Source organism: Leopardus geoffroyi, chromosome B1, assembly GCF_018350155.1.
Source record: "Leopardus geoffroyi isolate Oge1 chromosome B1, O.geoffroyi_Oge1_pat1.0, whole genome shotgun sequence".
In the NCBI taxonomy this organism is placed as follows: Eukaryota; Metazoa; Chordata; class Mammalia; order Carnivora; family Felidae; genus Leopardus; species Leopardus geoffroyi.
The window spans coordinates 41,662,810-41,676,657 of record NC_059327.1 but is presented as its reverse complement, the minus strand read 5'-3'; the positions used below and the strand labels follow the sequence as shown (position 1 = coordinate 41,676,657).

Below are 13,848 nucleotides of genomic sequence, written 5' to 3'. Positions count from 1 at the left end.
AAGTGAAGTCCTCTGCTAATAAAGGATGGGACCCAGATATGTCCAACTTCAAAGCCCATGCCATACTCGTATTGCCAGCAGCCGTGATAGATTTCAGAGATGGCATGAGACCTGAATTGAGCCTTGGAAGATGAATGTATTGAGATCTACAACAGGTAGAGGGAAAAGGGCATCTTGGATATAGGACGGTAGGAGGGAAGACACAGAGGGCTGATGATGCAGGAGACCTGTTTGGCCTGTGTGTAGAGAAGATAGAAGAAATGAGGTTGGAGGTATAGAAAAGTTAACTTGTACAGGCTCCTGCATGCTAGGAAAAGAAATTCACCTTGGGGCCCCTGGGTGGCTTAGTCAGTTAAATGTCTGACTTTGGCTCAGGTCATGATCTCTTGGTTCCTGAGTTCGAGCCCTGCATCAGGCTTTGTGCTGACCACTTAGAGCCTGGAGTCTGCTTTGGATTCTGTCTCCCTCTCTCTCCACCCCTCCCCAGCTCATGCTCTGTCTTTCTCTCACAAATAATAAACACTAAAAAAAATTATTAAAAAAAAAAGAAATTCACCTTGACACCATAGGAAATAGACCAGAAGTTTTGTACAGTATAGTATTAAATTGTGTTTTGGGAATAGACCCTGACACAAAGACAGACCTTTTGCCCCTCAGGCAATCCCCTGACAAGAGTTATGTGAGCGCTGTCTACATTGCACTTGAGGTTCCCCAAGGTGGATATGTGAGAGGTACATACGGAAGTGCCTTCTTTGGCCAAGGGCTTACTTAGGTCAGTGTCTATCCTGTGGCTGCAGTTAACAAACTACCATAATTTTAGTGGCTTATAACAACCTTATTACATTATCATTCTAGATGTCAGAAATCTTAATGCCATAGGGAATCTTAATTTCTCCTTGCTGTGTAACGCATATTCATAGGTTCTGGGGACTGGGACGTGGACATCTTTAGAAACCACTGTTTGGTCTCCCACAGTCAGTGATCTTGCCCTGGGGGCTCGATCACTGGCAGATCTGCAGTCATCGAACATACCCTTGTAGGCCACCCAGGCAGCCACGTGGGAAAAAGTACAGCGAAGTGCACAGGACCCCAGAATGAAGCTATCAGGCAGTGCATGGCTCTGTCTGGTTACTTGTCCTCCTCATTCTGTTGGAAGTGCTCACTTTCACCCACAGACTCAGCTCCCTGTGAGGGGCTTCCAGGGCCAGATCCCAGCCTTACAGATGCAGAACTAAAACAGATGCAGCCTGACCTCTAAGGTTTGGCATCAGCTTCTGGCCCTTTATCATTCTGTGTTTCGCTTTGCTAACAGAGCTTCTTCCACATCTCTGAGATCTATGCCCTCTCAGGGCTCTCAGTGGGGTGTCTGGTTCCTCCTTTTATCCTCCAGAGATCTTGAGTTCTCATCCTAAAAATGATTTACTATTGCATCTACTTGCCGGTTACCAGTTCCAGATCCAGGGTCCTGCCCCCAGCTTAGTGATGGGGTCTCTCTCCTCCCGATAGCTCCCCTTCCCGCCCAGCAGTCTCCTCAGCTCCATGGCCAGCCCTTCCCCCCATGCCCACCAGCACTGCTTCACTCCAGTGGGCAGCTCCTGTGCCAGGCCCTGCTTCGGTTCATGGAACTCATCCCAGAAAGACTTGCCTCCAAGGAGACACACACAATGTCCCTGTGTGCTGTTCCCGAGGTAGTATTTGAACAACCCCACATTAACCAGGAAGTCAGTCTTTGGTAGAAGAAAGGAGTTGGGCTGCACCCCAATAAACTTATTTACCACATGTTCACCTTCTACTTTCCAAAGCTCTTTAAATCTATTGTTTGCTCTGCAAAAGGGCCTGTGAGGTAAACACATCCAGTGTTAGATTTAAATGACAGATGAGAAAACTGAGGTTGGAAAGGAGAACGAACCTAGCAGAGATCACACGGCACCTTAGGCCAAGCTGGGGCCTGGGCTCCTTTCTCCCGACTCCCAGGCCAACATTCTTTCTGCCTATCAGCTCAGTGGGTCAAACCTGCAGGTAGCATCAGGCTGAGAATCCGGTTGGAAGGATTTTAAATGTCATCTAGGCCGATGTCCTGGGCTGGACCCCCCTGAGGAAATGCCCTGTGGAGTATCAGCCAGTTTCTGCTTCAACACCCCTCCCCAACCCCCTGTCACCCATCACGCCCCAGTCCTATGTCAGCTCCAGGACCTGTTACTCTGGGAGGGGCAGCTTACACAGAGTACCTGAGCAGGCATTGCCATCTCTGCCATCCTGACTCGGTTGGTTGGGTTTCCTTTTGGTTTCATTACAGAAATCTAGTATCTCTGAATCTTAATAATCTTTTTCTTATCTTGAGCTCAGATCTGACTCCTTAATGTTCTACCTACTCATTGGGTACATTTATTGCATCCAAGCTCACACACACACTCCCTCACACACACAGTCACATTCATGCACACACACACATACACAAACACATACTCTCACATATTCTCACAAATTCTCTCACACTCACGCACACATGCAAACACACACTCTCATATGCTCACAGTCTCACACTCACATGCACAGACACTCTCACATAGTCTCACACACATTCACACACACACTCACATATTCTCACACTCATACATATACACTTTCTCATATTCTCACAAATGCTCTCTATACTCCCACATGCACACACATATACACACTCTCAATCACACACACATTCTCACACACTCATGCACACACTCATATTCTCATACACAGTCACATGTTTTCACACATTCTCTCTCTCTCTTTCTCTCTCTCTCTCTCTCTCTCACACACACACACACACACGCACACACACCAGAAATCTCTTTTTTCCCATGATGACTTTCCAAAGATTTGCCCCTGAGCAATCTGTTTTCCATGGTAAACCACCCCTGTTTCCTTTATTCTCTCCCTAAAGAGAGGATTTTCATGACCTTCACTATTCTGGCCTCTGACCTACACCTCCTCTAAATCCTTCTCACAGTGTGGCAAATGACCTGACTACAGCAGGTAGTCAGCCTGTGATTTGGCCAAGACCTCCATGCTGAGGTCCACTGACCCTATGAGAACAGGGTGGGCCTAGAATTCTCCTCAAGCTTTCATCTTGCAGCGGGACCTAGAAAAGCATGAACAGGAAAAGAGATTCTGAAACGCACTAAGCAACAAGAATGGGAACTGGTATTTGTCCCAGAAGGTCTGTCAAGCTTTTCAGAAATTCTAGTAAACATGCTCCCATCTGGAGAAGACAACTCAAACTGCAATAATTCTGCAGGATATCCAGTTGATGCTTGATCAAAGCACATCTTGCGTAGGCGGAAAGGTAATGATTCACAGATACCGATTGCTCACCCTCATCAGACAGAGTAGCTGGGGGAAGCAGTGACTTGTGCTTCAATTATCCCTACCCAGAAATCGCTCTGGTTCAAGAGCCTGTTATTCTTGGAGGGGTAGCTTACACAGCATCCCCGAGCAGGGGACTCGCTTCTCTCTAGCACCTTAATTCAGTTGGTTGGGTTTTATGTGTTCTTTTTTTTTTCTTTGGTTTTCATTACAGAAATAATTTCAAGCCAATCTGATGGAGTATGCAGAGAAGTTCTTAGATGTGCATCGGGCAGCCACAGCTTCGAGGGTGATGTCCTTCAAGAATGGCCACTGGGCTTGGCCTCCGGCAGCAAGAAAAAACGTCAGGCAATCCTGACTCTATTCACAAACTGGAGGGATTGAGCTTAGTAGCTCAGGAAGCCCATGACTGGGTATTCTTTTCTGGTGCCTCTAGGTCCTTATCCTTACTTCACAGTAACTGAATTTGTGTGTAAGACCAAGCCTCAACCTATATATCCTTGGTCTGGAAACCAGGTTCCTGATTTGTTCCTTATACTTGACTTCCGGCTCAGTACTCTTGTCTTAAATAATGGTGTCCTGTCACTCTCTCAACAGCCTTTACTTTCACCAGCCTGCAGCCAGGGCCCTGCTACCACCTGCCAGACTTTCCCGATGCTGGTACCCAGCTTGAGTCTCTGCAGGATCTCTGTATCCAGATTCTCTGTTGCTAGGTTCCACTCTCCTATTAAGCCCTCAAATCTTTATCCCGTGCCACACCTCCCAATGCCTACTCTCTACTTATACTTGTACCTAATGACTCATCTGGCTCTAGGATACACTGCTTCCTCTGCTCCCTGCCAGCAGCTGGGTTGACACTAACCCAAGCCTAGGGACCAATTTAGCCTCCCAGACCCTCTAATTCTGTTTGATGTTGCCATCTTCCAAGACCCTTTCTGCTTCCGAGAGAATGGGTGAGAGCCTGAGCTACAGAAGGGGATGTGCAGCCCGAGAACCATGAGCTAGTTGAGAGAGGGAGATGCAGGCATAAGGCAACTGAAATCTGTTTCCTCAGCCCCAAGCCACAAGTGGATCAAGCTACTTACCCCCCACCCTCCCTCCCTCCCCTTCTTCCCTAACTGGCAATGTGATTTTTCTCATAGTGAGGATTGGGCCAGCTCTGTGGACACCAAGACAAAGTCATTTAGTAAAGGGTGCAGTTTAAGTGCTCCTGATTTTCCCTTGGGAATATACTGTTGGGAACTAACAAATTACCCCCAAGTTATATTTACCAGCTCGGAGGGTATTTGAATTCAGAAAAACAAACTGGTACTTGCTTATCTGGAGGATGTATTTAAATTCACAAAGAACCATTTGTGCCATGTGGTGTTTTTTTTCCTTACAGAAAGAATAACTCTCCCCTTTGCTAATTGACATGATAAACAAAGATCCAGCTTCTCCTCTCCCATCACTACCTCCAAAATTAAATTTAACAGCAATTCTCTGCTTAGGCAGAAAGAACAAACGGGCTAGTTACTCATTCGTGGAAAACAGGTAGAAATTTTCCAGTGACGGTTTCTTTGAGGTGTCTATTTTAAGAAATTTGTTGGGGAGTAGGTTACAAGGTGAATATCCAACCTTTTAGAGAGCAAGAATAAGGAGTTTCAACTGAGTGGCTGCTTATAAAATGCTAACACACAGAGTGTGCCCAGGAACAAGCTGAGCTCGGCTCCAGATTTCAGGTGTTTCGCAACCCCATCCTGTATCTGAATGTCATAGCCACCTTCACAAAAACAATATCCTTCAGTTAAACTAAGTAGAAAAATATAGTGAAAAGATTCCTTGCTATTCTCTAGGTGAAAGAAGATATTTTTCTTAAGGAAAACACTGGCGAGAATAAAAGCCAAGTATTGTTTTAGGCTCTCTCCAATCTCCAAAATACCATTTAAAAAATAATTACTCCCACGATTTATGCATGATTCATTAGACAAAAAGATAAAATGCACTGCTAAATTTTAATTGCATTGGAAGAGTAGACATCATGAAATATATCCCCAGCTTCTTGGGATTATAACCCAGGCTAGTAACATCCTCGCCATAATTTAAACCTTGTCCAAATAGTCTAACTTGATTCAACATCAACAGTAGTTTAGTTTCATAATTTGATACACTTATGAAGAATTATTTTAGTTAAGCAATTACAGGGTCAAATGATCTTTTATCAATAATTAAGCTTCTTCTTGTCGAAGTTAATAGGCTGGAATCATAGACAAAAGATATGTCACCTCGGTGGGGGGGTGGGGGGGTGGGGTGGGAATACCTTAGTTGTCTGCAAAGAAGCATTTTAAAGACCACAGTTTTCCTCCTCCACACCCTCACCAAGATAAGAGCAGGATGATATCCTGCATCATACTGACACAGACAGTGAATATACCCACTCTACACAATACACTACCCATTCCATACGGATTACACACTGAAGCTAAGAAGAATAGCATTCCTTACGTAATAGGTATAGTATCTTATATAACATATGATAAATATGATAGACAACATCTTGCGGGATGTAAACAGCCTTGCAAAAGATGCCAGTTGCTGAATTATTAATCTGAAGCAGCCAGGGTGAGAGAATGAGAATGTGCAATTATATATAACCCTCTGATGACAGCAAAGTCTGCTGTCCCATTCCTTTAGGTTTTGAAGGATATCTACCATTAGGTTCTATTCAGGCAGCCTCTTCTGAAGAAGAAGCACAATTAATGGGATAGGCATGGTTCCTGGACTTCAGTATCTCCCATGATCATTTTCATACACATACCTGTGGTCTTTAATGGGGTTTTCTCTCCTAGCAACAGTTTTAACCTTTTGGCATGGATTTTGCCTTGATAATGTGAGTCAGCCACCACTGCCGAAGTAAAGGACATATTACAGAGTGTACAGCACTTATTCTTATCCACCATATCAGCATCACTTCCCTGCAAAGAAGAGAGAGAGAGAAAAAACATTAGTGAGAGCCCGAAGTCTTAAAATTTCTTTTTTTCCCCATTCCATTCTGTTGCAAATGAGATGTACCAAAAACTTTCTTATTGAATTGTCTAGTTTTTGCTCTTCAACCTTTTTTTATTCATGATAATCATTATCAAACATTTTCAGTTACTGACTTCAACCTACATTTATTTGGTGGCTACTCTTGCCAGACACAGGGAATATAAGACACATGCGCAGATATGAGTTGTCCAAAGAAAAACAGGGCCCACAATTAGGTGAGAGCACATTGTGTCTGGCACCATGAGGGAAATGGTCTCTAATTGCACCCATTATGCTCATTAAAGTAAGTAAAATATCAGAGTTCAGATGACCTGAATTATTTAGCAGAAATTATCATTTGGCATTCAGCTCTGTCTTTCACCAATTTTAGCCTCACCAGGATACATGGCCACATGTTCAAGATTTTCTTTTTTAAGATTTCTTTAGGAAGTTGAACATTTTTCATAATTAACTTGAGTGTATATCATAAAGCTATGATGACCATGCTGGCTGAATTTTCTAGGAGAGTGTGTGTAATTTCCTTTTCTTTGGGAAAGGTGATTAGTTAAATATGGCACAGAATACTTAAATCCAGCTTGGTTTTTATTCTTTTGTAAGACAATGGAAATGAATCATGATTCAGAAAAAAATAAATCCTTTATCAGATCATGTGACCTGGCTATTGTGCACAAAGATCACCAATTGCCTATATTATACAAGGGGAAAATGAAAATTTGGGCTCTCCTCCTGCCTAGAGACTGAGAGAAAGGCAGACTCAAATAAGGAGTTAATCTAATCCTCAGTGGAACAGTCATAGCAAAGCATCTATTTGTTAAAGAGCAGCCATGGATGAGGATCTGGCCCCACAATAGCCCCTTCTCTTATTCCAAGCAGGCTCAAAGAATGCAATGTAAAATAGCATGAGGAGAGGATGAAGGTGGGGCTAGGATGGGAAAAGGGAATTATATATTTTCTGCAGAACAGTAAGATGTCCAGACTGCTAGAGAGATGTTGCCTTGCAAATTAAGTGGCAGTCAGAAAACTAACTCCTTCTCCTTATGGCATTCATTGGTAATAGTTCTCATAATTAATGTTCGTCTTTGGGAGAAGTGTAGTGAGGGGTGTGGGGGGCACCTACTGCCATTTATTCTCTTGACCTCAGATTATTAAATCTTAGTGTGTCTCCCCAACCCTTTTATCAGAGTTAATGGGTGAGATTTAAGAAATGTTCCGTTCGGAGGTGGGGGGCCATTGAGGAAATAGATCCTGTATACAGACGAGGAGCTCCCCTAAAGGTCCTTTCCTGGACAGAGAAAACACTTAGGGCAAGAAACCTGGGTAAGGCATGAGGCTGTGTCCACTGAGTGATCCTTGCTGATGATTTAAAGCTTTGAGTTACTTTGAGTTTTCCCCTTACACTCAGTTAAAATTAAAAAAATCACCAACACTTTTACACCTTTGTGGTATATACTGTGGAAACTAACTGGACTAAGCAGTACAGGAAGAGTTGGTTTTTTGTCACCTACTTCTGCAACCAGGCCTAGGAGATGCCACAGCACCCATGCAGGGGGTAAAGCCCAGGAATATCAGGAAATTACAAATCAGGAAATTACTGAAGGGTTTGAGCCCAGTAAATAAGGAGTGGATACCTCATGAGGGCTGAAAGACCCAACTGGTACTTTACCCTATATGTTAGAGGATATTGGCCTTGCATATAAAAAAAAAGAAGAAAGAAGAAAGAAAGAAAGAAAGAAAGAAAGAAAGAAAGAAAGAAAGAGAGAAAGGTTGTCAAAGTGAAAGTGGATACTTAAATTACTCATTTTTCACCTTCTTATACATAAGTCAAAGCACATCATTTTTCTTAAAATTAGGAACAAGATAATAAGCCAAAACTTAACCTACACTTTACACCTATTTACAATCTGTGCATCCCTTCTGCGTTTCTATCAAAAGTGCCAGCCAAGCCTAGCCTTTCTCCCTGTAGTTCTAAGATGTAGACATTTCCACAGAAATGCTAGAAACCCAACAAAGTGGCTGGTGTCAGTATGAGAAGTGTACTCAGAAATAGTTTCTAGGGCAAAGAGCTGAATTTAAATTGGATAATGATCAATCGATTTATGATATTCCTTCATTCAACACATTTTTAAGGACCTGCCATATATGTAAGATGCTGTGCTATATGAATATGACTCTCTTCTCTCTTCTTAAGGAGGTTGAGACCAGGAGAATTGGAGAAAGTACTCAGAAAATAAAAAGGAAAATACTATACTCAAGAAAATACAGTCTCCTATTAGACTCACACTCTCCCAATTGTAAAGTAAAACAAAACGAAACAAAACAAAACAAAAAACAAAACAAAATTAAAAAAAAAAAAAGCACTAACATAAATTAAGCCTATTTGTGTAGATTTTCATCAACAAGCCTTTCTCATGCCTGGAATGCTTTTTCTCATCACTTCTTGTCTAATCCAGTCTTTCTAGAATCTGCTTCATGGCTCAGTTTAATCATCACTTCCTTGAGATGAAGCTTTTTCTGCCTCCCTCTATTGTCCTGCAAAATTGAGCACTGACCTTAGAGTCCTCTATGTGTCCTGTACGTACTTCTTTTATAATAGAACACTGAAGTATTACATGTGTCTTTTTTCATATTTGATCTCCTTACAAGCCTACAAAACTTCTTTAAGATCAAGGAAATCATCTCTGAAGGTACTGAAGCCCCAGCACCTGGCACAATGCTTGACACCCAGGGGGACCTACAGATGTTTACTGAATAAGCAGGACTGAGTGTTGGTTTGTAGGATTAATAATTTGCATGATGTGAAGGTCAGAAGATGAGACAGATAATGCAAGGATGTCATGTTGTGAGCCAGAAACTTTCAGACTGTCAGGAAGATGGCCATAAAAAGAACCAGAGGAATCAGCAATTTATAAACTAACTTGTGGGTTCAAGTAGGGGAACATTGTGTCCTAAAATTTGTTAGTTTCATCATAGTTTTAATATATATTCCTAGCTTTCTGCTCTCCTGGGAAATCTCATTCACATAATCATATAGAAGAATCAAATAAGAATAATAGAAGAATAATAGAAGAGAAGAACCAATGGTTAGGCAAGAAAATATCAGGAAATGTAGCTATGTCATAGTTGTAGAAGAAGGACCAAGAAAGGGTAAGTGTCTGACCATAGAGAAACTGTAATAGTGCCCTGAGAAGTTAAGCAGCCTTTGAGGCCAGCAGGACATGTTTATTGGATATTTACTGAAGGATCCAATATACCTCACATAAAGCAACCATAAAGACCACCAACTCTGACTATTCTAATGACTCTGGTGGAGACACAACTACCCAGAAAGAATCTCAGTACTAACCAAATAAATGTCTGCAAAGTGCTAGAATTTAATTGTGTATTCTTGGCTATCTAAATCCCAAATTAATGGCTTCTTACAGGTACAGATCATATCATCTTTACTGGAGTCTCCCATTGCACTCTGAGCAATATGGATATATGACTAAGGGCAGAAATTCCATAAAGTTTGATGAACTGACCTCAATGAATACATTTAGAGTTTCTGGCTTAAAGAATTAAAGAATTGGCCCCAACCTATCAAATAAGTGAAGGGGAATCTAATATTGTCCTAAATTATGGGTTTCAAACTGGAGGCAAATTTCAGACTTTTTCAATGTAATGTCTATATTGCTGAAAGAAAAAAAAAAGTTTGTGGAGTATCCTAAGCCTGCATAGTCAAAGCATTTTGCAAAGGTTAGAAGTTTTCAGGAGGATTCAATCAAGGTGGAAAACCCTGGCTGCCTGTGGCCAAAACTCAAGTCTTGAAAGTCCTTTTTATGTTTTATAAGTTTTTTTTTTACTTAATTCAGATAACTGTCTTCATTCTCCTTCGGGTGCATGCAAAATCTTAACAGAAGGACTTTCACCTCCAGAATGTCAGAGTGAGAAATTCTGTACAATTACTCTCAGCAAAACAACCATAAATGCTAAAGATTATTTTAAAAAATAAAAATAAAAACATTGTTGAAGTCTCTGGAAATTATACCAAGAGCAAACAGAAAATTAAGAAATATTTATTCAAAAAATATGTAAGAATAGCAAGAGTCTATGGCACTTTAGAAATAACCCTCTTCCTCCCTACCAACCATTCAGGTAAGCATGATAGAAGCTCCATTCTGACTGGCTGTGGTCAAGAAAATAGGGCTCCCTCTCCTATCAGCTTCCAGTTAGGGCATATCAGGAAGGCAGAACACCAACATTAATACCCTTTAGTTCCAAGATGCAGAAGATAAATTCTTGGCAATGTAGCCAAGAGATCAGATATTTTCTTCCCCCTACCCATCCTCGTTCCTAGGACAGAAGTTCTCTACTAGGCATAGCAGACCAAGAATTTTGGGACCCTGACTGCAATTGCTTCAACTTGCTTGTAGGACAGGGGTTCAATGTCAGGAGATACAAACTGATAAGACTAGACCCTGCCATTTCTGCCTAGCTAATAAAGCAAGGTTGTCATTCTGGTACAAATAAGCCACTGTCCCTGTTCCCTACTCTGCACCAAAGGCTCAGAAATTTTTCCATAAGAACAGAAAGTTCCTAAACCCTCTCCAAAGGAACTGACTTTGTTTGAAATAGAGTATTGAAAGGTTTAAGCCTAAGGTTCCTCTCAAAAATAATGGAGACTTTGGTGGTAGGCAATTAAGAAAAAGCTGATAGCTCCATTAGAGCAACAAGCTAAACCATAGGCTTGCTAACTTACCAGAGAGAACCAGGGAGATAGCTCAGGGGAGGCTTTCTGGAGTCAGAACAAACTTCAAAGACTTAACTCAAAAACTAGCCTCACAAAAAATACAATATTTAATTAGATCACAGTGTGCAGCATTTACACTCCAGGGCATTGACAAAAACAATAGAGCAATCATCGAGCAATTAGCACAGCCTAAAAGATGGAGTATGATTCCAGTAGTGGCAGGCAGCTTAATAGAGATCAGAGAAAGAAACAGTCAAAGAGAGTCCTATACAAATCACTGCCATCCCACAGTGACTGTCTCATTCCTAAGGTTGAGCCTCTGAGCAGTGACAGTAATGGCTGCATATCATGGGAAAGTATACACTATTAAAATAGTCTAGCCAAGACATCGGACAAATAAATAAGCAAACAACAACAAAAACAAACCCTGGAACAAGAATGAATCAGTATCCAGCATCACTACAAATATATAAACTAAAATATTCAGTTCTTGACAATAGCAACGATTATAAAAAATGCAAGAAACCTACACACATGAAAACAACGGTAAGGGCTCAGATGTTAAATTTAACTGACAGAGACTTCAAAGATTTGAAACAATTACAAATGTGTTAAAAAAAATTACAGGAAATCATGCTTAAGGAAGTAATGGAAGGTGTGATGATGATGTGTCATCAAATAAAGAATATCAACGAATGGGGCACCTGGGTGGTTTAGTTGATTAAGTGTCCAACTTTGGCTCAGGTTATGATTTCACAGTTCATGAGTTTGAGCCCCATATCAGGCTCTGTGCTGACAGCTTGGAGCCTGGATCCTGCTTCAGATTCTGTGTCTCCCTCTCTCTGCCCCCTCCCTAGCTTGCTCTCTCTCTCTCTCTCTCTCTCTGTCAAAAATAAATAAACATTGGGGCGCCTGGGTGGCGCAGTCGGTTAAGCGTCCGACTTCAGCCAGGTCACGATCTCGCGGTCCGTGAGTTCGAGCCCCGCGTCGGGCTCTGGGCTGATGGCTCAGAGCCTGGAGCCTGTTTCCGATTCTGTGTCTCCCTCTCTCTCTGCCCCTCCCCTGTTCATGCTCTGTCTCTCTCTGTCCCAAAAATAAATAAACTTTAAAAAATAAATAAATAAATAAACATTTAAAAAATTTTAGTAAAAGAATATCAATGAAGAAACAGAAATTACATCAAAGAATCAGATAGAAATTCTAGAGTTAAAAAGTACAGTAAATAAAATGAAAAATTCACTACAGGGGTTTTGTAATAGATGTGAACTTACAGAAGAAAGAATTGGTGAACTTGAAGATATATCAATAGAGATTATGCAATCCAAGAGGAGAGAGAAAAAAAAATAAAGAAAATTGAATACATCTTCAGAGAAATGTGCGACACTATTAAGTATACCAACATGAGCATAAAATAGTAATACCAGAAGAAGAGAAAGAGAAAATAACAGAAAAAAAAATATTCATAGAAATAACGACTGAAACCCTCCAAAGTTTGAAGAAAAACATCCATATACACGTCGAAGAAATGCAACAAAATTCAAGCAGAATAATACAAAATTATCTATACCCAAAAACATCACAGTAAAAATGCTGAATGTCAAAACTAAGGGGAAAGTCTGAAGTAGCAGAATAAGAGAACTCATCACATACAAGGGAACCACATTAAGAATAGCAGCTAATTTCATATCAGAAACACTAGAGGCCAGAAGTCAGAAGGGTAGCATATTCATAGCACTGAAAGAAAAAGAAATCCATCAAACAAACAAACAAAAAACTTTCAAAAACTTAGGTGAAATAAAGACATTTAGAGATTTTTTTTTTAACTAAGAGAATTTGTTATTAACAGATCCACTTTATGGGAAATACTAAATCAAATTCTTCAGGCTAAAAGCAAGTGACATCAGAAAACAATTTAAATTCTTATGAAAAGAAAAGAAAGGCAAATATGTAGTTATAAAAAAAACAGTATAAATGCAAATCTCTTCTTTCTTTTATTAACTAATTGAAGAGTATATATGCAAAATATTTATTTTTTATATTTGGGCCAATAACATATACAAATACAATGTATTGATAATAGCAACACTAAAGACAGTAGGTGGAAGCAAAGCTGTGCCAGAGCAAGGCAATGACACCATATTGAAATTGTCAAATCCACAGGAACAAATGACGAGAATCAGAAAGGGTAAATAAGAAGGTTAATATAACAAACGCTGAAATATAGCTTGCTCATGTTGTTTTTCTCAGCTTCTTTGAAACATATAAAATTGCATAGATTAACAATTATTACAATATAATGTTGAATTTATAATAGAAATAGATCCAATTTGCATAATAATAATAGCACAAAAAAGGGGAACACAAAAAACAGCAATGCAGGAGTAACATTTCTATATCTGGGTACAATTAAGCTAGGATAAATTTCCAATAAGTCAAGATGTATAGGATAAGCCTTAAAGCAACCACTAAAGAAAAAGTCCAAAATAATATATGGAATAGTCACTAAAACAGTTAAAATGTGGCAGTACAAAATATTTTCTTCAGGCAAAAGAAAGTAGTAAAGAAGAAATAAGAGAACAAAAAAGACACGATTACTACATAAAAATGAAAAGTAAAATGGTAGACATAAATCCAACTGCAGCAAAAATAACACTATATTTGAAAATAATATAAATTTAATCAAAATATAGTGATGATAAGATTGGATAAAAAGGAAAATATGACTAATCTATATGTTTTCTAGGGGA

General features: G+C 40.2%; 1 protein-coding gene across 2 annotated transcripts in view; it reads right to left on the bottom strand.

The window, feature by feature from the left end:
- Positions 1-13,848, bottom strand: part of ZMAT4 (zinc finger matrin-type 4) — a 348,843-nt gene that overhangs the window by 152,577 nt on the left and 182,418 nt on the right. For both annotated transcript variants that reach the window (XM_045459673.1, XM_045459684.1), the window contains exon 4: positions 6,143-6,299. In XM_045459673.1, the coding sequence (XP_045315629.1) occupies positions 6,143-6,299 (157 nt within the window). The remainder of the gene's footprint in view (positions 1-6,142; positions 6,300-13,848) is intronic.